Source organism: Bos grunniens, chromosome 23 (genome assembly GCF_055505025.1).
Source record: "Bos grunniens cultivar Pamir isolate PY7600 chromosome 23, Bosgru_T2T1.0, whole genome shotgun sequence".
Lineage (NCBI taxonomy): Eukaryota > Metazoa > Chordata > Mammalia > Artiodactyla > Bovidae > Bos > Bos grunniens.
The window spans coordinates 53,207,725-53,227,585 of NC_141187.1; the positions used below are offsets into that span (position 1 = coordinate 53,207,725).

At 59.3% G+C, this 19,861-nt stretch overlaps 1 protein-coding gene across 7 annotated transcripts in view; it reads left to right on the plus strand.

Annotated features, from left to right (window-relative positions):
* The window catches only part of GMDS (GDP-mannose 4,6-dehydratase), a 434,715-nt gene extending 415,731 nt beyond the window's left edge, over window positions 1–18,984 (plus strand). For all 7 annotated transcript variants that reach the window (XM_086370928.1, XM_086370929.1, XM_086370935.1 and 4 more), the window contains 2 exons: window positions 18,488–18,556; window positions 18,697–18,984. In XM_086370928.1, coding sequence (XP_086227054.1) covers window positions 18,488–18,556; window positions 18,697–18,759 — 132 coding nt within the window. In that variant the 3' untranslated portion in view covers window positions 18,760–18,984. The remainder of the gene's footprint in view (window positions 1–18,487; window positions 18,557–18,696) is intronic.
* The last annotated feature ends 877 nt before the right edge of the window (window positions 18,985–19,861 follow it).

Below are 19,861 nucleotides of genomic sequence, written 5' to 3' on the forward strand. Positions count from 1 at the left end.
TTCTGTGATGTCGTGTCGCCTGCCTCTCACACTCCACAGTGGATGCGGGGAGCGGGCAGCTGTGGATCAGACAGGCAGAGTCCGGCCTCTACCCAGCTTCCCGCCCAGACTTTCAGCACAGACACACCATCGTCCCCTGCGTCCTCTGCTTGTCTGGAGAAGCGCCCGCAGTGTCCGCGGGGTGTCCAGGGTCCCACCGGCCCCGCCTCTTCTGGGCGGTGGGTGCTGTGAGCCTCCGGATCCATGAGCCCCGCTCCTTCCGGTTCCGTGTGAAGACCTTCAGACTCCCCCTAGGCCCTGGAGTCAGCGGCAGGCGGACTGAGGCTCTGCTGTGGACCTCACTGCCGGGACGCTGAGCGGGGCCGCCGCTCGTGAGGCGGGAAGCGTGGGTGTGCGTCGCAAACGCACGTCCTTGAGGTGCTGATTAGGACCTGCATCAGGACACAACGGGTCCTCAGGGTGGGGACCGCGCCACCCACTCAGTGGGGCCTGGCCCGGGGCCAGACGGCACTGCGGCTTCAGGGGATGCCTGCTGACGGGGCCGTGCTCACCCACGGCACCCCGCGCCTGTGTCCCCCGGGAGACAGCACAGAGCGCAGGCTGCACAGACCGCTCCCTCCCCAGGGGCCCCGGCCGGACACTGACATGTGACCCTGACTGTGGCCATTGGCCACCAGGCCCTGATACGCGTGGGCAGACACAACGCCCTCGGGCCGCACGAACAGACACCGTTGCAGCTTTCATTCTAGTTTTGTGTTTAAAATATTAAGGGCTTTCAACCTTAAAAGAAAGCTAATATAAATATTTTACTTAAGTAGGGAAATTCTTCACTTAAAAGGATACACACACACGTGTCAGTTGAACATGAAATAGTGCAGTGAGTGGCCGGACCCCCGGGAAAGGGGGCCAGGCTGTGCGTGTCGGTCCTGCTCCTTTTTTAGCTCAGTGACCAGTCTCGTGGCGTCCCAGCCCCGTGCTGGACTCCGGGGACACAAGGCTCGAGGCTCAGGTACCACCTGGAGCCCAGGCTCAGGTGTGTCAGCTTCTGAACGATAAAGGCAACTTAGTGATTCTAGATAGAAGTGGTTTGTTCGTTTCTTAAATTGGGTACTGATAGAGTTTTGTGGTTAAGTATACCTAAACGTTGCCATGTTAACCATTTTCAAGTGGGAGTCCTGTGGCCTTAATTACCTTCACAGCTATCACCTCTGTGCTTCTGGAACCCCTTCCTCCCCCAGAACTGACACCCGGTCCCCACTAAGCGATCACCTGCCACTCCCCCGCCCCAGCCCCTGAAGCCCACAGCCCTAGTTTCTGTCCCCATGCATGTGACTCCTCCACGGACCACATGTGCGTGGAGTCGGGTAGTATTTGACCTTCTGTATCTGGCTCGTTCCTCTGAGCACAGTGTCCCCAGAGTCCATCCACGGTGCATCCTGGGTCAGGATTCCCGCCCTCTTGAAGCCTCAGTGACGTTCCGCTCTGTGTGTGGACCACCCCTTGTTCATCCATCCTCCTTCATTGCGCATTGGGGTTGCTTCCACCTTCTGCCCATTGTGGGTGATGCTTCTACGAACATGGGTGTGCCAGTGTCTGTTCAAGACGCTGCTCTCAGTTCTCTTGGATAGACACCCAGAAGTGGAAGTAGAACCGCTGGGTCATGTATAGAATCTGTTGTTTTTAAGGCGTCTCCTTACTGTTCTCCACGGTGCCTGCACCATTTATGCTCCCACCAGCAGGATGCCAGGGTGCCAGGGTGCCCGTTTCCCCACAGCCTTGCCGGCCCTTGTCATGCTCAGTTGCTGTGTTTGTTTTAATGGAACTATCCGAATGGGAGTGAAGCAGTGTCCCGTGTGGTTGGTTTGTGTTTCCATACTTCAGTGACGTTGAGCATCTTTTCATTTGCTCCTTGCCCATCTATGTGTCTTCTTTGAAGAAACATCTGTGCAAGCCCGCTGCCCGTTTTTCAGTCGGGTGTTTGCTCCGCTGGTGCTGTGCTGTGGGAGTTCTGAGTCTATTCTGGGTCTGAGCCTTTCTCGGATGCAGTTTGCAGATTCCTTCTCCATTGCGGTGTGTTCCCCCTTGTTCATGGTGTCCTTTGACATCCAGAAGTCTTAAATTTTGATGTTGTCCAGTTTATCTGTTTTTGCTTTCATTGCTTGTGCTTTTGGTGTCATATCCAAGGAACTGTCGCCACGTCCAGGGTCGTAAATCTTCCCCCTTGTGCTTCCTTCTGGCCATTTCGTCATTCGGCCACGTATGCAGCGGTTCCTCCCTGAGGTCTGTGCGCTACTGCGTTGGTTTACTCGTCTGTCTTATTCCAGAACCACACAGCGCAGACTACCATACCTCAGTAATAAGTTTTGAAATCAGGGAGTGGGACACTTGCAACTTTGTTCTTCTCTTTAAAGAGTCCTTTGTCTATTACCAGACCCTTGCAATTTCATATGAATTTTAGGACAGATTCTTATTTCTGGGGGGGAAAAAAAAAACCTTCCCTTGGGGTTCTAATAGGGATCGCATTTAGCTGTGTAGATGTCTTTGGTGGTATTTTCCTCTAAACATATTACATCTTCCAATCCGTGAGCATGGGATGTCTTTCCCTACGTTTGTAGCTTCTGCACTCGTTTTTGAAGCCCCGTTATAAACACAGCACCATCTTTGATCATAGAGCAAAGGAAAAATTCTCTTCCTAGAGTGGGCTATAGCCAAGTTTGAATGGTAAGCACAGTTTATGAATAAGTCAGAACCGAGATGAGAAGTGACACCAGCTGAGGGCATCAGTCAAGGTGATACCTTGAGGGTCAGAGGAGGAAACCACGTCTGAGCAGCTCTTGGAGCCCCCGGGAGACTGACCTGAGCGCACAGGAGTCGGGAGCCAAAAGCCTGGTGGGCCTGTGCACTGGAGGTGGATTGGATGGTTCGAGTGAGACGCACAAGCTGGGGGGCGGTGCTTAGACCAGGCAGGTGACCTGGGCAGCTGTGGGAGGCAGCCGGCGCAGCATGTGTGTGTGTGTCTGTCTGTGCATCGTCAACGCACAGGCATGGACAGGCGGCGGGTGTGGGCAAGAGGCCGGCAGGCCAGTGACGGTGCAGCGCAGGGTCTCTGCCGCCGCGCGCTTGGGAGGAAGGGCATCTGTGCAGCAGCGTGTGCAGGACAGAGGGACAAGGCTGGACACGGCTCACGGGGCGGCCTCCTGACACCTGGTCGCATCCAGCCCCCCACCTTGCTCCGCCGAAGGCTAACCAGCAGGCCCCAGAGGTCCTCCTTGGAATTGTGGGTGCTGAGTCAGGCCTGTGACCCTAACTGAAGGCCTGAGTGTGCGCCTGTGGTTAGCATGGGCAGAGACAGAGGCCCCTGCACCCAGGGGAGCAGTGCACCCTCAGTGGAGCTTCGGGGACCCAGGGCCCAGGAATGGAGTTCCTGGAGCACCTCAGAGGGGCCTTCAGGAGACCGTCTCTTTGCCTGTCAGTCCCTCGTCCGCTCAGACCAGAAATGCCGACGGGGCCGCGCAGGCAGCAGGGTCGGCCGTGCTTAGGAGCCCCCGTCAGCCTGGCGTCCTAGGCCTCTCACCAGGCGTCCTCCTCTGCAGGACAGGGGTGAGCGCAGATGCGGTGGGGACAGGCTGGGGTGATGTGGGCTGCCGGCGTGCGTGGACAGGCCCGGGGCAGCCAGCCCCACTGGACAGAGGAGCGCAGCGCCGCCAGCACCGCTCAGACCAGATCCCCTCCCAGGGGCGCCCTGCAGGGCTCAGCCTGGATTTCACCCACAGAGGCCAGGCCAGTGGCTTCGGGCCCACCCTCCTGCCCACCCACCCACCCCGCCGACCTGGCCCTGTCCCGGAGGGCACGCTCCCCGGGGGGCACGTTCCCTGGAGAGCATGCTCCGTGGAGGGCACGCTCCCCGGGGGGCACGTCCCCCACTGGGTGTTTTCCTGTTCCGTTCACGTGTCCGGTCTTCCATCTGACAAGACTGTGGCAGCTCTTTAAGGCATCTCTTTAAGAGATGGTGAGTCTGGTGGGCATTTTTCTCCGCTCGTGTATTATCTGACTTGGTAGGTAAAATGCCAGGGCCGTGTCGGGGTCTCCAGAGCAGTCCTGGGTCTGCCTGGTCACAATGGCGGGGGCACAGCACCCATGTCCTGGGGGCACCGGGAAGGGCAGGTGCTTCCAAGGGCCTCTTCCGTTTCCAGGGAGAGACAGGAGTGTGTCACTGGGGGTGTCCTCGGCTCGGGAGGTGTTCTCAGAGGGACGCCGGGGAGCAGCTCATCGTGTGGGTGACCCTGGAGTCTGCAGAGTGGGTTGGGGCAGAGCCCTCAGCCTCAGTCCCTCCTGCACCCCCGAGGACCCTGGGGCCTGGGGGACCACTGCAGAGCCAGCACCAGACAGGGACCCTTCCCATAAGGGGGGCAGGGTCCCAGGCCAGGAGACTGGACAGAATGCCAGTTCCTACTTTAATAAAGGCTTTTGAGGGCTCTCTGAAAGATGAGCTGGGAAAACTCTTAGAAAACCCGCGTAAAGAAACAAGACGGCTTAGAGCTATTTTCTTAAAAAGCCATCAGGACGGTGACATATCAGGGCCATCTTTGAAGCAACATAAATATCTTTATAGGAAGGATACGAGAAACTTGCCTTCAGTCTAAGGAAGAGGCGGTTGGGAAGACTGCCGCTGGTCTGTGGCCCTGGCTGAGAGGGTCCCCCGGGTCTGTGGCCCTGGCTGAGAGGGTCCCCCGGGTCTGTGGCCCTGGCTGAGAGGGTCCCCCGGGTCTGTGGCCCTGGCTGAGAGGGTCCCCCGGGTCTGTGGCCCTGGCTGAGACCATCCCTGGGTCTGTATCCCTGGCCTGACTGAGCAGGAGATGCCCTCCGGCCACTTGGGGAGGTGTGGAGACAGGCAGGAGCCCCGGGCGGCCGCACCTGCTCTGAGGCAGCCTGCCGTCGTGGTGCAGGACAGGAGTCACTCCTCCAGGATCGTAGGTGAAGGGCCATCGTATCAGGAAGGCTGAAACGCGGTGTCAGCCGTGCTCCCGGAAGGTCAGATGCTGCTGGCCTAGCGTAACTGTTACATTTAGAGGCTGAGACGTCATCAGATATTCTGACCCCTGAGCTGACCTCTGAAACTGAGTTCTCCCATCTGTTGGGGAGTGAATGGCGTGTCCTTGGGACTCGGGCTGAGTCAGGACGAGGCTGCTATCCCCGAGGAGCGCGTGATTCTCTCCTGCACTTGCTGCCGAGGGGGCGTCACAGACTCGTGGGGTCCGGACTCTGAGGCGGAGGGTGCACGCCTCCCGCGCCGGGGGGCCCAGCCCCGTGACCTGCAAGCAGAGGTGACCGGCCCCTGCACATGCGTGGTGTTTCATAGACAGGACTATAAGTTGACACTTTAAGCAAGAATTGTAATTACATTTCGAGATTTTAAGAGGATGCCTTAAAGTTAGGGCATGATCTCGTTATTTCTGACTTTGTACCATGTTGCTTTTATAGCCCTTAGCCGTGACTTTAGAGCAGCGAATTCGGAGAACTCTGAGAAGCCGGTCCATGTGTTAGGTCCTCCGTCAGCGGGAAGCTCCACACAGAGGCAGCAGCCAGTGTGTTTCACAGTCAGTCTGCACACAGGCCTATAAAATGCAGCTGCTTCACGAAAACACTTTCATTTAAAATTGTCAGTAGTTACGATGTTTTATCATTTGGGAGTGGTAATTAGCTCAGCGACCCATGAATTAAAGTATCACGAAACTAAAAGTCCTGATGACTCTCTGTGCGGCAGCTCTGCATTTTTACTGAGGAGGCAATAAAGGATCGGGGAAACTCCAACTGCGTTTTCTTACCAGGTGTCCGAAACGTCACTGTAACGGCAAGGCACGTGGGTTATCAGAGCTGATGCTTGCCGTGGATTTCTCCCGTATAAAATCAGAATCGTGGTGCCGCTAGCTACAAGGTTAGACTGTGCCTCATGGAGCAGCTCTGCATAGAGACATAAGATAAGACACAGCACCTCCCACAGTGCTGAGTGCTGCTCCGCAGGCAGCCTGAAACACACGAGCCACTCAGAACCCCACGCCGCAGAGAGAGGCCTTCCGCGCTCGGGGTGGACACCGTGATGCGCGGGATGGTAGAGACATGAGGTTCCCCTCGGAACAAGCACCGCTTAGGTCGTCCCATCTAAAGAACGCTCCTGGGAAAACCTGCGAGGAGAGGTGACCGGCCCCAAGCCATCGCCCGCATTTCAGCGCTCCAGGCCTGTTCTCATCAAGTCGGGGGCAAGTGTGGTTAGTCTTGCAGGTAGCCTCCCCTGGGCGGTCACTGGGGAAAGCACTCATTCAAGGCTGTGGTCGGGGCTGGGACGGACAGACTGCCTTTCCCTGGGGGAGGCCGAAGGCGCTGCAGCCCCACGCTCCTGGGGTTCTGTGGCGGCGCGTCCTGGGGCTCAGTGTGGGTGGGCTGGGTCCGGATGGAGAGCTGAGCCCTCTAAGGGGGAGGGCTTGTCCTGCCCTCTGCGGCCTGAGGTGGGACACCTGATCTTCAGGACTCAGCCCTGACACCCTGACTGCAGAGCCCGGCCTGTCTCCTGGCCCCCCAGCCCCGATGGCCCCCACCCGCAACCCCATGAGTGACCCCAGGTGCTGGCTTGCGTGCCCGTGTCCCGACCACTCTGTGTGCCCCGTGTCTACCACTGAGTCTCAGCCACAGGGGTGCTCCCACCCAGGCCCCTCACCCCCCGGGACACTGGCTCTAAGTTGCCTGTGTTCCCACCCACAGACGGAGGGACCCCAGTGCCGCTCCCACCCTCTGCGAACAGCCCAAGCTGGGAGTTTCTGCCCCAGCTCTGCAAGCGAGGCTGGCCCCGCGCCCACCCGGCCATCCTCTGCTGGCCCTGGGGGGTCGGGGCAGCACTTTTTTGTCGGGAACTCAAGTGGGGGGTGGGGGGGTGGGGGCGCTGGCAGTGGTGGGTCAGGGCAGCTCCATGTGCCCGGAGGCCCCTCTGCAGGCTGACAGCTTGGAGCCAGGCTGAGCGCCTCTGACCTCTCCTGTCTGGGGGCCGCACGGAGCCCCAGTCTCCCAGGAACCTTCTCATGGTCCCGTTCAGTCGCCCGTGATCCTGCGAAGAGTCCAAGCTACACTCTGTGGGGGAAGCAGCAAAACCAGCAAGAGCAGAGTCCTCCCGTCCGTCCTCCCAAACCCCAGAGACCCACGACCTTCAGAGGAGGCGTCGCTGGGCCAAGGCGGGCCACGGTCTGTGCCAACAGGTGGTGTGGATTTGCTGTGGCCGGAGTCCTGGACGACCACCCCAGCCCCTGAGAGGCTCTCGCCCGCCTGTGCTCGCCTTTCCGGGGTCTGTTTGCAGACACGTCAGAGGAGACACGGCTCCTGCCTGGAGATCTGACCCAGTTACTGCACAGGAGCAACAGTCGGAGGTCGGACGTTCATGCAGGAGGAGGCCGGCCCTGGGCTTCCTGGACACCTCCGAGCACCTCTTGGCCCCTTGGTTACTAAGGATGACGGCTCCTCTTAGATGGGGTGCACACTCTGGGAACACAACGCAGCGTGCACAGCGGGGTCCCGGGAGGGACCTGTGGGGTCGTGTGACACAGGTGGTGCCCACCGCCCGTGATCCGTGATTCCTCCCGTGTGGGCACGGCTGGCGTTTCCAAATGACTCTCACACGCACTGAAGCACTCGGGCACGCTGGCAGAGGGCGACACAGGCTCCTGTTTTCTCTTGGCCGCAGGCAGCACACAGCTCGGACCCCAGCCTCAGCGGCGACGACCACTCCGGCTGCAAACAGTCTCTGCCTGGATTCCAGGACAGCCAGCCACACGGAGTCGCCGCCAAAGCTTCCATCAAAGTCAGCCTGATTATCTTCCACTGCGTTTTCCTGAAAGGATGTTATGGTTTTCTAGATGTTTGGTAGCTGGCGATAAATCAGGCTTTTATGATGTCATGTGAAAGGTTCCCCCCCGCCTCCTGCTGCAGCCGCAGGCTGAGGGGACGTGTCGGTAGGACACGTGGACACCGCTGGCTTAACCCTCTGCTTGCTTGGGCTGGGCACAGCGAGGCTGCCTGCCGGTGGGGCGTGGACGGTGCTGTGGGCCTGCTTCCCCCGTGGGGTGAACCAGACCTCCTCCACCCAGAGTCTGACATCGAATCAAGATTCAGAACAAGCCAGTGTGTCCCTCAGAGCCATAGAGGCGATCACAGGTGATTTTACAAAATCCATCTTCTGGAAGAGCCTCTGCGTCATCATCATGAAAAGGAGACGTGTCCTTGAAAAAGAGGCGCTGTCTGAAGTCAGGGCATACCGATAAAACGAGACTCTGGAACTTCGTTGGTAGCGCCTTCTCTGGAAGCAGTGAGAGGCGCTCACTGGAGCCCCCTCCCACGGGTGTTCTCCCCGAATCCCGCCCCCGCCCCTCCCCGCCCACCCTCCCCACCCCCCGCCCAGTTCCTGGCGAGTCTTCTGTCTCTCTCCCCTGGGAGCAGGTCATGTCCACCGCATCCCTCCACCTGGCATCCTCAGCACACCCCCTGGTCCTGGCTGCCACCGTCTACGGTCATCTGCGTGCCCACCATCCCCCCTGCCTCCACCATCTCCCACCGCTCCTGCTGAGGTCAGAGAAACCAGCGAGCTTGTGCTCAGAGACCCGGGGCCCGAGGAACGAGAGTCTCTGAACTCCACTGGAGGCTGATCAAGGCCATGAATCTTGAAGTGGAACCGGCTGGCGGAGCTTTACATCACAGCCTCACAGAGAACTGGGGTGGAAACAGTCAAACTCAAGCAGGTTGCGGTGCTGCGACCCGTCCTTGCAAGAGCTTCTGGCAGAAGAGGAGCCCGTGGCCCAGGAGAGGTCCACTGTGTTCTCGCTGGACCAGGGGAGGGTCAGCCCTTCCTTCCTCACCCCCACAGTGGGTGCTGGCGCAGCGCTGGGCCCTGCCCTCTGCCCGGCAGGCCTGAGGGGTGACGTGACCCGCCCACCCGTAGGGCATGGTCCTGACTCTGCAGGGCGGTTGTCCAGACCTCAGCCCCCAAGAGTGGCCAGATGTTCCCAGGCTGAGAGGCTCAAGCACAGCAAAGACTGGCAGATTTTAGGAGGGAAGGGGGATGTGTGTGAGTCTCCAGGGGAGAAGAACGCACTCACCCTTGTAAGACACAGAGCTAGAAGTCAACCCCATACTTACTTTCAAAAATCACATGGGCATCAGAAAGCAGACTTTCAAACCACAGCACGCCGAGGTGGCCAGTTCATAGCTGCACGTCCTCTAAGGGGCCGTCAGCGACCACTGAATAAAGCCACATGACCACGTGGCTTTGCTGCCAAGGGCCTGGGCCCCATGATGGGAATTCCCCGGAGGTCAGGGTGTCGCCAGCTCCTCTGGGCTCTGCCCCCCTGGACGCCCTGTGCAGAGTCGGGGGCCTTCTCTCCATCCCCGAGACCCAAGGGCTCTGCTTGCGCTTCTCTCATCATCAAATCACTGATGAACATCACCGCTCCAGGGAGGACCTCCCACTGTTCTTCAAGCCCCCCTCCTCCTCGACTTCTGCCCTGAACCCCCTGTGGCCTCAAAGGGCTTAGTCACACGTCCCGCCCCCTTGACGGGCCCTCCTGTTGACACCGAGGCTCAGGACAGGGCTTTGTCATGCCGGCTACTGCCCCCCCAGCGTCTGAGGCAGTAAAGGTTTGGTAACAGTCAACAGCGTGTGAGATGGTTACAATAACTGGGGGAAAATTAAATATAAAATCGGTTACCATTATTCGAAAATTATGATCTAAAAATAGAAGTTTGGTTGGGGCGCAGGTCAAAGTGACAGAACTATAAAAGCAAAGCTGTGAGACAGCCCCTGCGCGGAGAGGACGCTCCATCCCTGATGTCACTGCAGGAAGCCGGAAGCGCCGCTCCCCCACCTCGGTGATGACAGCCGGTCTGCTGCTCCCATGGACTGCGACCTTAGAGGCACGCCGGCCGACGCCACCCGGATCCTGACCCTCACGGGCCTTGCCTGGCGGGCGACGTTCTCCCCGCTTCACAGACTGAAACCCTGAGGCTCGGGGACATTGAGGGACTCCCCCGAGGCCACACTGCTCCAAGGCTGAGCCGCAGAGGCAGCCGAAATGCACGGATCCGAAGGGGGCAGACCGGCGCTTTGGCGAGCACACACCTTCTGTACCGCCGCCCTCCCCGCCACCGGCCGTGGCCGTCTCCTTCCCAGCACCGCCAGTTCCGTTGCTGGGACAGGACCTCCCGCACGGTGGACCGTGAGCGTGATTCTGGCCATCTGGTCACCCGGCACTGCAGCACACTGTGGGTCCCGCTGCTCAGCTTCGTCTGTGTTGCTCAGAGCCCTCTGCCCCTCAGACGACTGTCCACAGAGCACGTTCTTGCTGTGTTTTCTGGGCGGGCTCGTCCTGCTGAGGGCCCTGCGCCTTCCGGTCCGGCGCCCGACCCCCAGGGGGCTTCATGACGTCCGTCACGTTGTCGTGTCTAAGCGTCTCTGTGGCCGTGTTCAGGGAGGGCTTCTATTTCTCTTACAAAAACAGAAAAGGAAAACCCCAGGTAACCGGGCAGCGTGGCTGCCTCTCAACCTGGTAAACCTCCCGCTGCCAGGAAAGCGAAAGAATGGACAGTCAGACGTGACGTCCGTCCTCATGCACGCCTTCCGCCACGCCTCTCAGAAACCTGACTAACAAGTGTCGAAGCAGTTGTCCTAAGTTTCCCTCAACTGAGAAACTCCCCAGAGAAACAGCCTAAAAGCAAGAATTTGGATGTGGCCCGTGGCCGGGCTAGCCCCAGCATTTCTTCACAGGTCAGCGAGGGAATGCGTGTTTGCGTGAGTGCCGTGTCATTTCTGTTTGGGGTGAGAAGGAGGCGGGCGGGAGGGTTATGGAAGCGGGGTTTCCTGAAGGCGAGTAGCCTGACGTGCTCTTCAGATTGAGAAAAACCCAAAGGAAGAAGTCTCCTTCCCGTGCTCCAGGTGCCTCCCTGTATCCACAACATTCATCGATGCCGTGCTGTGCTCAGTTGCTAAGTCGTGTCTGATTCTCCGCGACCCCATGGACTGTCGCCCACCAGGCAGGAGTACTGGAGTGGGTTGCCATGCCCTCCTCCAGGGGATCTTCCAGACCCAGGGATCAAACCCGTATCTCTTACGTCTCCTGCAACAGCAGGCAGGTTCTTTACCCCTAGGGCCACCTGGGAAGCCCGTGTTCATTGTACTAATCGGGGGCAGGGAGGGGGTGGGTGTCTAGGGCCCAGCAGGTCCCCTCACAACGGGGAAGGAAGCAGCCCTCCTCTGCACGTGCGGGTCCCTGGTGGCCAGCCTCGGCCTCCTTGCTGAGGGGTGCCCCACCCGCGTCAGGCTGCAGGTGAGCGAACACAGAGCTGGCCTCCGCCCCCCGGTGCTTGTCAGGTGCTTCCGTGCCCAGGAAAGGGGCCTCCTGAAGCAGATCCAGGATCTCCTGACTTGCATTTGGGTCGTCTCGAGGTTTACTTAGCCCCCCGGTGCTTGTCAGGTGCTTCCGTGCCCAGGAAAGGGGCCTCCTGAAGCAGATCCAGGATCTCCTGACTTGCATTTGGGTCGTCTCGAGGTTTACTTAGCCCCCCGGTGCTTGTCAGGTGCTTCCGTGCCCAGGAAAGGGGCCTCCTGAAGCAGATCCAGGATCTCCTGACTTGCATTTGGGTCGTCTCGAGGTTTACTTAGCCCCCCGGTGCTTGTCAGGTGCTTCCGTGCCCAGGAAAGGGGCCTCCTGAAGCAGATCCAGGATCTCCTGACTTGCATTTGGGTCGTCTCGAGGTTTACTTAGCCCCCCGGTGCTTGTCAGGTGCTTCCGTGCCCAGGAAAGGGGCCTCCTGAAGCAGATCCAGGATCTCCTGACTTGCATTCGGGTCGCCTCGAGGTTTACTTAGCCCCCCGGTGCTTGTCAGGTGCTTCCGTGCCCAGGAAAGGGGCCTCCTGAAGCAGATCCAGGATCTCCTGACTTGCATTCGGGTCGCCTCGAGGTTTACTTAGCCCCCCGGTGCTTGTCAGGTGCTTCCGTGCCCAGGAAAGGGGCCTCCTGAAGCAGATCCAGGATCTCCTGACTTGCATTTGGGTCGTCTCGAGGTTTACTTGGCCCCCCGGTGCTTGTCAGGTGCTTCCGTGCCCAGGAAAGGGGCCTCCTGAAGCAGATCCAGGATCTCCTGACTTGCATTCGGGTCGCCTCGAGGTTTACTTAGCCCCCCGGTGCTTGTCAGGTGCTTCCGTGCCCAGGAAAGGGGCCTCCTGAGGCAGATCCAGGGTCTCCTGACTTGCATTCGGGTCGTCTCGAGGTTTACTTAGCCCCCCGGTGCTTGTCAGGTGCTTCCGTGCCCAGGAAAGGGGCCTCCTGAGGCAGATCCAGGATCTCCTGACTTGCATTTGGGTCGTCTCGAGGTTTACTTAGCCCCCCGGTGCTTGTCAGGTGCTTCCGTGCCCAGGAAAGGGGCCTCCTGAAGCAGATCCAGGGTCTCCTGACTTGCATTCGGGCCTCGAGGTTTACTTAGCCCCCCGGTGCTTGTCAGGTGCTTCCGTGCCCAGGAAAGGGGCCTCCTGAAGCAGATCCAGGGTCTCCTGACTTGCATTCGGGCCTCGAGGTTTACTTGGCCCCCCGGTGCTTGTCAGGTGCTTCCGTGCCCAGGAAAGGGGCCTCCTGCGGCAGATCCAGGGTCTCCTGACTTGCATTCGGGCCTCGAGGTTTACTTGGCTGGTGTACCTGCAGCACTTGGAGGGTAGAAGGGCCTCAACGGCAGAGGCAGAGCCGCCCAGCCTCGTGCTCCAGGGGCCGCCAGCCAGCAGCCAGCCCCTCTAATCGTCCACTTAAAGGCGCTTTATCTCCTCTCCGCGGGCTTTGTGTCACCTCCTCCCAGCCTGGGTGATCTTCACACCCTCGGCCCAGTTATTAACAGTAACCAGTCATTTCCGACAAAGACGCTGCTGGCTTTGAAGCCTGGGATGTGCTGAGCTCACCGACAGTCTTATCTCCCTCTCGTGCACCAGCCCTGTGTTGCCACCTCCAGCGGCCCCGCCTCCACCGCTCAGAGTGATCGTCAGGGAGGGCGTCAGGGAGGGCGTCAGGGTCCAGAGGCTCCCGCGGCAGGACTGACCACGCTCTCCTGGGGCTGTCATCCCTGGTAGCACCTCGGATCCTGGAGGACAGCCGACAGAGAAGGGAGCGGGCCGGGGTGGGGAGGAGGCGCCTCACCAGGGCGCGTGCAGCCACGCTCACCCCCCGCCTCACTGGCGCCTTCAGAGCAACCTGGGCGCAGCTTTGAGAAAGCAGGCTCAGGGACTTCCCTGGGGGCTCGGTGGTAGAGGGGCCTCCTGCCGAAGCAGGAGGTGTGGGTTCGATCCCCGGGTCAGGGAGATCCCACGCGTGCCGCAGAGCAGCTAAGCTGCACACCACAGTGCAGCCGTGCTCTGCAGCAGGGTGCCTCCACCACAGTTAGCAGGCAGGCCCTGCACCCCAGCGAGGGCCAGCACAGGCAAGAAAGAGAGAGAAACCGGGCACAGACTGAGCCCGGGTGAGCCAGGCCCGGAGGCGGGTGGGCTGGCCTCTCTGGGGCCCGCTCCTCTGCCCTGGGAGGGCATGCGGCTGTGAGGGGGCGCCCGGGGCTGGCATTGGGGACAGAAGCCAGCCTGGGTCCCGGGCGTGTGTCCACTCCGCAAGGAGAGGGCCCCCATGCTCACCTCAGCCTAAAAGGACTGTCTCTACCACGTCTGCTCCAGCTCTGTTTCCAAGGAACTTGGTGCGCTTCATCCCATATTCCACTGTAGCAATAGTCTGACGGCCTCTCCCCTCCGTCCTAACCACATTTCTCTTTCTGTTACCCGTATTTTCAAAATACAAATGAAAACAGACATCTCTACGTAGGCTGCGCTATAAATGCTGTTAATTGGCTTCTCCATTTATAAAGCAAACACTTTTTCTGTTTACCACCATAGGCTTTATTTACGAATTTAGAAGTGGACGTGTCAGGAAGTCTGTGTTCTCGTTCATTTTTCCAGAAAGCGCTGCGCGTTAGGTAGATGCCTTCACCCCTGTCTGGGGTGCACGGGGAGGTGGCCTTGCAGGCCTGGGTTTGGTAGCTCTCAGGAGCTCATTCCAAATGACAAATCGTGGTTCCCAGCCCAGAAGCTTCCTGGGGACCCGCTCAGGTGCCGCCCCCCCAAGCCCTGGGGCCGGGACGCATGTCCCAAGGCCCCACCCGCAGCCCCCAGCAGAGGTGCCAGTGTCTCTGGGCAGGCTGCTCTCTCTGCCCCACCGGCTGCCCCGTATCTCCAGGGTCAGAGGTGGCGGGGCGGTGCTGAGGACTGGATTTCCGCGCGGGAGAGCCCAGCATTGTTCAGGGCCCAACGGCAGCCCGCTGACGGACAGCCCCTCTGAGGCCGCTTCCTGAGCAGACCAGACACCCGCTGTTTTCTCCTCATCTCTTATCAGCCCTGTTGTTAGAGGGGAGGCCGGGCTTCAGTTCCGTGGGTGCCCATGGCGGGGGTCCTGGGGGTGAGCGGTGCTCCCCACGCTGCGCTCCCCGCCTCTCTGGGACGGTTCACAGCTAAGGACACGAGAGCAGGAGGCGTTGAACCAGCCCCCGGGAGGCAGGCTCTCCTGCGGGCTTTCTGGGGGAAGGTCCCCGCTCGGCCCTTTTCCTCACTCTCGCTGACTCTCAGCTGCGCGTCTCCAGCCTGGACTGGGCCAGTGTTTCCCACTGACTGTCCATTGCTGCTGTCGTTGTGAGCAGTTCTGTCTTTCTAAAAAGGAGCATTTCCCCAAGAGGAAGGCATTAGCATCGAGTTACACGAGGAACCACATTCACTGGCATTCTTTTATTCCCTGGGAGCCTCAGCCATTCCTCAGTTTTGCTTTTTTAAGCAAAGTGGAAGGAAGCTGATGAATCTGGAGCAGTCCTCACGCTCGGCTCTCAGGTCCTGGAAGGTGGCTCAGCCTCAACGGTCCGGGCCGTCTGCCCCTTCTCAGTCACAGGCTGGAGTCCAGCTCTTGCTGTGTGCGCTGTGGGCGTTTAGCAGCCTCCTGCCCGAAGAGCGCCCACCCTTGGCTGTTCTCCACCCAAACCGATGCCCTTCGGAAAGCCTACAGACAGCCCTGTTAAGGAGACGCGCCACTTGAAAATAAAATGGATGTTAACTTTCGTATTAAAAATTTTCCTAAAGTAACTTCAGTGAAAGAGCAAGAAAAAGAAATGAGAGCATGAACTTTAGAAAGAAATGTGACAGACTCTGCCTCACAGCTTTCCCCGGGTGATTTCCAGGAAAGCGGGTGGGCAGCCGAGGGCTGAGTGTGCTGAATACTGACCGGAGCACAGGGGAGGCGGGGAGGCCACCCACTGGAGGTGGGTCCTCATCCTGGCAGAGAAGAGACGCCCCCGGCGCGGAAAGCGGTCTGGTGAGGTGGCGGCCGGCAGCGCGGGCCTGCTCTCCGGCTCTGTGCTGACTGCTGGGGGCTCAGGAACCAGCCTGATGACTTTTCCAGGATCAGGCCTGGCCCTTTATCACGTCACTGTAACAAGGACAGAAACCAGGAAAGCCAGAAAAATTACTGCAGCAAAACACGCTTCCTACCCGCGTGGGTCTGCTACTCCGCCCACGGGCACTCGGGCCCTCAGCCTCTGGGCTGGACCCCGCCGTCGGAGGACGAGCCCTGAAGGCGGCCCCGGAATCTGCGGACCCGGAAGAGCAGGGGCGTCTGCACGCGGGCGTCTGTGCCGCCCTGCCGCTGGGACCCGCTCAGCCAACCCTAATTGAATCCGACAAGAATAAATCACAGGCTGAAACTGCAGTGCTCACCTAAGGAACAGCCGTGGAGACGGGAGGACACGCAGAGCCGGAGCTCAGGAAACGTGGTCTTCACATAGAAACGCCTCACATTTTTCCCAGAGCGGTCCTGTCTCCCTCCTAAAGAAAAGGTCCAGACCACCCAGTGCACAGCGTGCGTTTGGGAAAACTGTACATAAAATCATCACGTCCCTTCAGCTCCGGCCGCTGTTGTCATACTAAGGCTTTAAGCCTATAAATAAAGGAGGGACTGAACTGTCAGAAGAGAAGCAGAGAGCAAAGCACACGGCTGGTTCCCCACCTGTCCTCAGAGCCGATCCCACGCGAGTGGGGAGGGTTTGCGGCTGGGAAGGATGCTGGGCCTGCCCCCGAGCCCCGGGCCCCACATTCCCTCCCCACTGGCCAGCCTCGAGTACCCCAGCCCGGGCCCCAAACCTTGCGGGCCCAGCTGTTTACCTTTTCCCTAACGGACTCACTGGGGACAAGCAGGAAAGCCCCTCAAGAGGGGTTGAGCATAAAACAAGCCACGTGTCCCTGTCTTCCGTAGAAGGGGCCGGTCTAGGTGTCAGCTCGGACACAGCAGCTGGCGTCCAGAGCCGACGTTTTGTTTTAATGGAACCTCATCCTTTTCCTTCACAGGATCTCTCGGTCTAATTAAATTTCAGGGAGACAGCGCCTTGGCAGAAGGCAAAAGCTAGCTGCCGGGCTGGAATGTGGGAGCTGGGCTCAGAACTGCATCGGGAAGTTTTACTGGTGCGTCTCTGGTTTCAATGAAACCCTTGCACGGTAGCACGTCTGTTTCTGAGCTTTTGAAAGCCATTTTTCTTCTTCCTTAATTGTCGTCCCCTACTTGTTTTTAAATTAGGAGCTGCTTGTAGGAAAATGCAGGAAACAGAGTTTCAATGCAGAGTGCCCTTTCCGAGCCGCCTGCAGCCAGCGGAGAGGCACGGGCTTTGGGGCTCTGCACCCTCGCAGGCTGGAGGCCATGGCAGGTGTGGGGTGGATGGCGGCACCCCCCAAGCCGAGCGTGACCACCGCAGAGACTGGGGCTCTGCTTCCAGGGGCCACGTTTCACAGCTCCCGCTGGGGACACAGGCAGAATGTATGTCTTTGTGTGACTCTCTTCTCCAACAGAAGTAGCCTCGAAGTCTAGACACGTTTACTCGGGGAAAGGAGAGAAAAATAAATTCACTTGTTTTTCCGCATATATTTCCAGCTCCATGTAGCACTGTGTTAAATTGCTAATCAATAATATCTGCACCCTACTTTTCCTGAGGACTCTGCACATGGACTTTCAGGGCCAGCAGAAGTAACTTGTTTGACTATTATTAATGCTGGAGACCAAGGCAGCCCTTCAGTGAAGCCCTTTGGGAGCTTGCTTGAGCCCAGCCTGAATGTGGGGCTGGGTGGTGGAGAGCCGCTGGAAGGGCCATGCTGGAACAGCCCCGGGCAGACAGTGCAGACGTGGGGCCAGGCCGAGTGCGTCGGGCCGGGCTGGGGTGAGCACAGAGGTCCCACCCGCCCCTGGCCTGCCTGTGGGATCCACCTTCCAGAGCCTGAGTTGACTGACATGGGGCAGAAACATTTCAGCTGCAGCTTGAGCATCCGTTAGGCTCCTCGCTGCGGTGGTTTGAGGCTCTCCTTTAGTACTCCATGTGGCTGGGAGAATGTCTTCCCTGGGGCCTGGGGTGCTCACGCAGCTTGGTCTGTTTCAGAGCCTCTCTCTCTCCTTTTTCTTCCCTCTCTCTCTCCTCCCTCCTGCCCTCACTTTCTTTTTGGAAGCATCTTGACATTCTCATTTCTCATCCTCCCATCCATCAGTCGTGGGCAGGGGGCGCTCCGCTGGGCCGGGTGGGTGGGCTCTCTCGACTCTCCCCCGGTTCCCTTCCCAGGCAGGCCAAGCAGGACAGCCCGGAGGTTCCCAGCCCCTCCCTGTCCAGGGAGGCCCAGCGGGACTGGTTGAGTCATCTTGCCCTCTTTTATGTGTTTTTATATTTTGATAAGACCCTGTCAGCTGGGGAGAGAAGCTCACCACTGAGCAAATGAGCCGCAGTGGGACCGGGGGCGGGGAAGGGGCAGAGGAGCCCGGGCCCTGGGTGGGGGGAGCTGGGGCAGGGGCGCGGTGAGGAGAAGCCCTGAGATCAGCATTTCCAAGGAAGGAACAGGACCGACAGAATAACCTGGACCTCAGCTCTGAGGGCAGCAGTGGGGGTCAGTAAAGAGGGGGCGGCTCAGAGACCCAATTCCTGCGGGTCAGGTGTTGGGTGGGGACTGCGAGAGCTGGGAGAGGGAGTTGGGGGAGGCAGGGGAGGGAAGGGTCGGGGTGTTGGGAGAGGCAGGGGAGGGGAGGGAGGGGATATTGGGGGAGGCAGGGGAGGGGAGGGAGGGGGAGTTGGGGGAGGCAGGGGAGGGGGGGAGGCAAGGGAGGGGGGGAGGCAAGGGAGGGAGGGAGGGGGCTTGGCTGGGAGCCGGGAAGGGAGAGGAGCCGGGAAGCAAGCACCGCGGGGGGCGGGGGACACGACCCCTCTCCTCGGTGAGGCCCAGAAGGCCCTCAGAGCGCGTCCCCGGGGCGGGACTCGGGGCTGCGCGGGGACCCACCCAGCTGCGCCTGCAGGGCTGCGGGGCCGTGCGTGACCGGCCGAGGCCGCCACCGCCCGCCCGACCGTGCGCCCCCCATCCCGCCCGCAGGACTTTCTGCAGGGAGACTGCTCCAAAGCCAGGCAGAAGCTCAGCTGGAAGCCTCGGGTCGCCTTTGATGTGAGTGAGTCTCCGGGGCTCCGGCCAGGCGGGAGGGGCCCCCGGGGTCGGGGGGGGGGGGGGGTTCCGGGGTGGGTGAGGAGGGCCCAGGGGCCGGGGGCTGGGGCTCCCCGTGACACGCGCCCACGCCCTGCCCGCAGGAGCTGGTGCGGGAGATGGTGGAGGCCGACGTGGAGCTCATGAGGACCAACCCCAACGCCTGAGCGCCGGGCGGGGCCTCGCCGGGACCCAGGCTGGCCGAGGTTTGCGGCAGCCGGGAAGGGCCCGGCCGATTCCCTTTCCTCCTCTGATCGGTTTTGGAATCACGATGTTTTAAATCACTTATTCGCTTCACTTGAAATTATATCCCAGACAACTGAAATCGTGGGGCTTTCAAAGGGTTTTTCTCTTTTCTTATTAAAAAGAGCCTTTCTCTTAATCAGCATTAACACAGTGCCTGTGGATACTGTCTCCAAGTGATAAAGCAGCACCTGTTAAGGACCCCAAACAAAAAGTCACCCAGATCCACGCCCTGGAGGGTCTCGGGCCTGAGCCCACCGGGCCGCACGCCCTCCTGAATCTGAGCGGGGACACTGCCGTCCCCTCCTGGTGACAATAAGCCGCTCTGTGCAGCCGGTCTGGAAACCCAGGTCCTGCAGAAAGGCGGCATTCACAGCAGCTCTGGTCTACAGCTATAATTAGAACCCACAGGGCTCCCACCATCTCAAAAGAAGGCTTGAGAAACAGGGAGAGTTAGAAGAAGAAACTTGAAGGAAGGTAAATATTGCTGGAACATTCCATGCCAGACCCCTGGGTGACCCAGAGGTCTCTGAGCCCATGCCTTTGCTTGTGGTCTAGAGTCTTACACACACTACTTATTTCCAACCTCCTCTCAGTACTAGATCACTTTTTAAATCTAATTTTTATTTAGTCATTCAGCCGGTTTATATTTAGTGCCTAATGTATGCACGTGAACCACACGAGCTTAATCAGAAATCCGGTTTTGCTGAGAGCGTCGTTCAGCGGCCGGGCTTTCACCACGTGTGCTCCTAAGATGTGAACAGCGTGTCTGTACAGCGTTAGGCAGGTGGACACACACGTGTGGAATTCACCCGCACCAAGCAAGCGTTCGTGTACGGGTGGGTCCTTTGCCTGAGAGGCCGTATTTTGCCCCAGAACAAATTAGGTCAGGACTCCTCTCCCCCTCACTCCCCCTCCAAGGAAAATAAAACTTTACAGCAAATGGAATTCCAGCCTTTGCACATGCTTGTGAGCGGGGCTGAACTATTTCTGAATGTCTTCACGAGCAGGTTTATGATCTGGGGA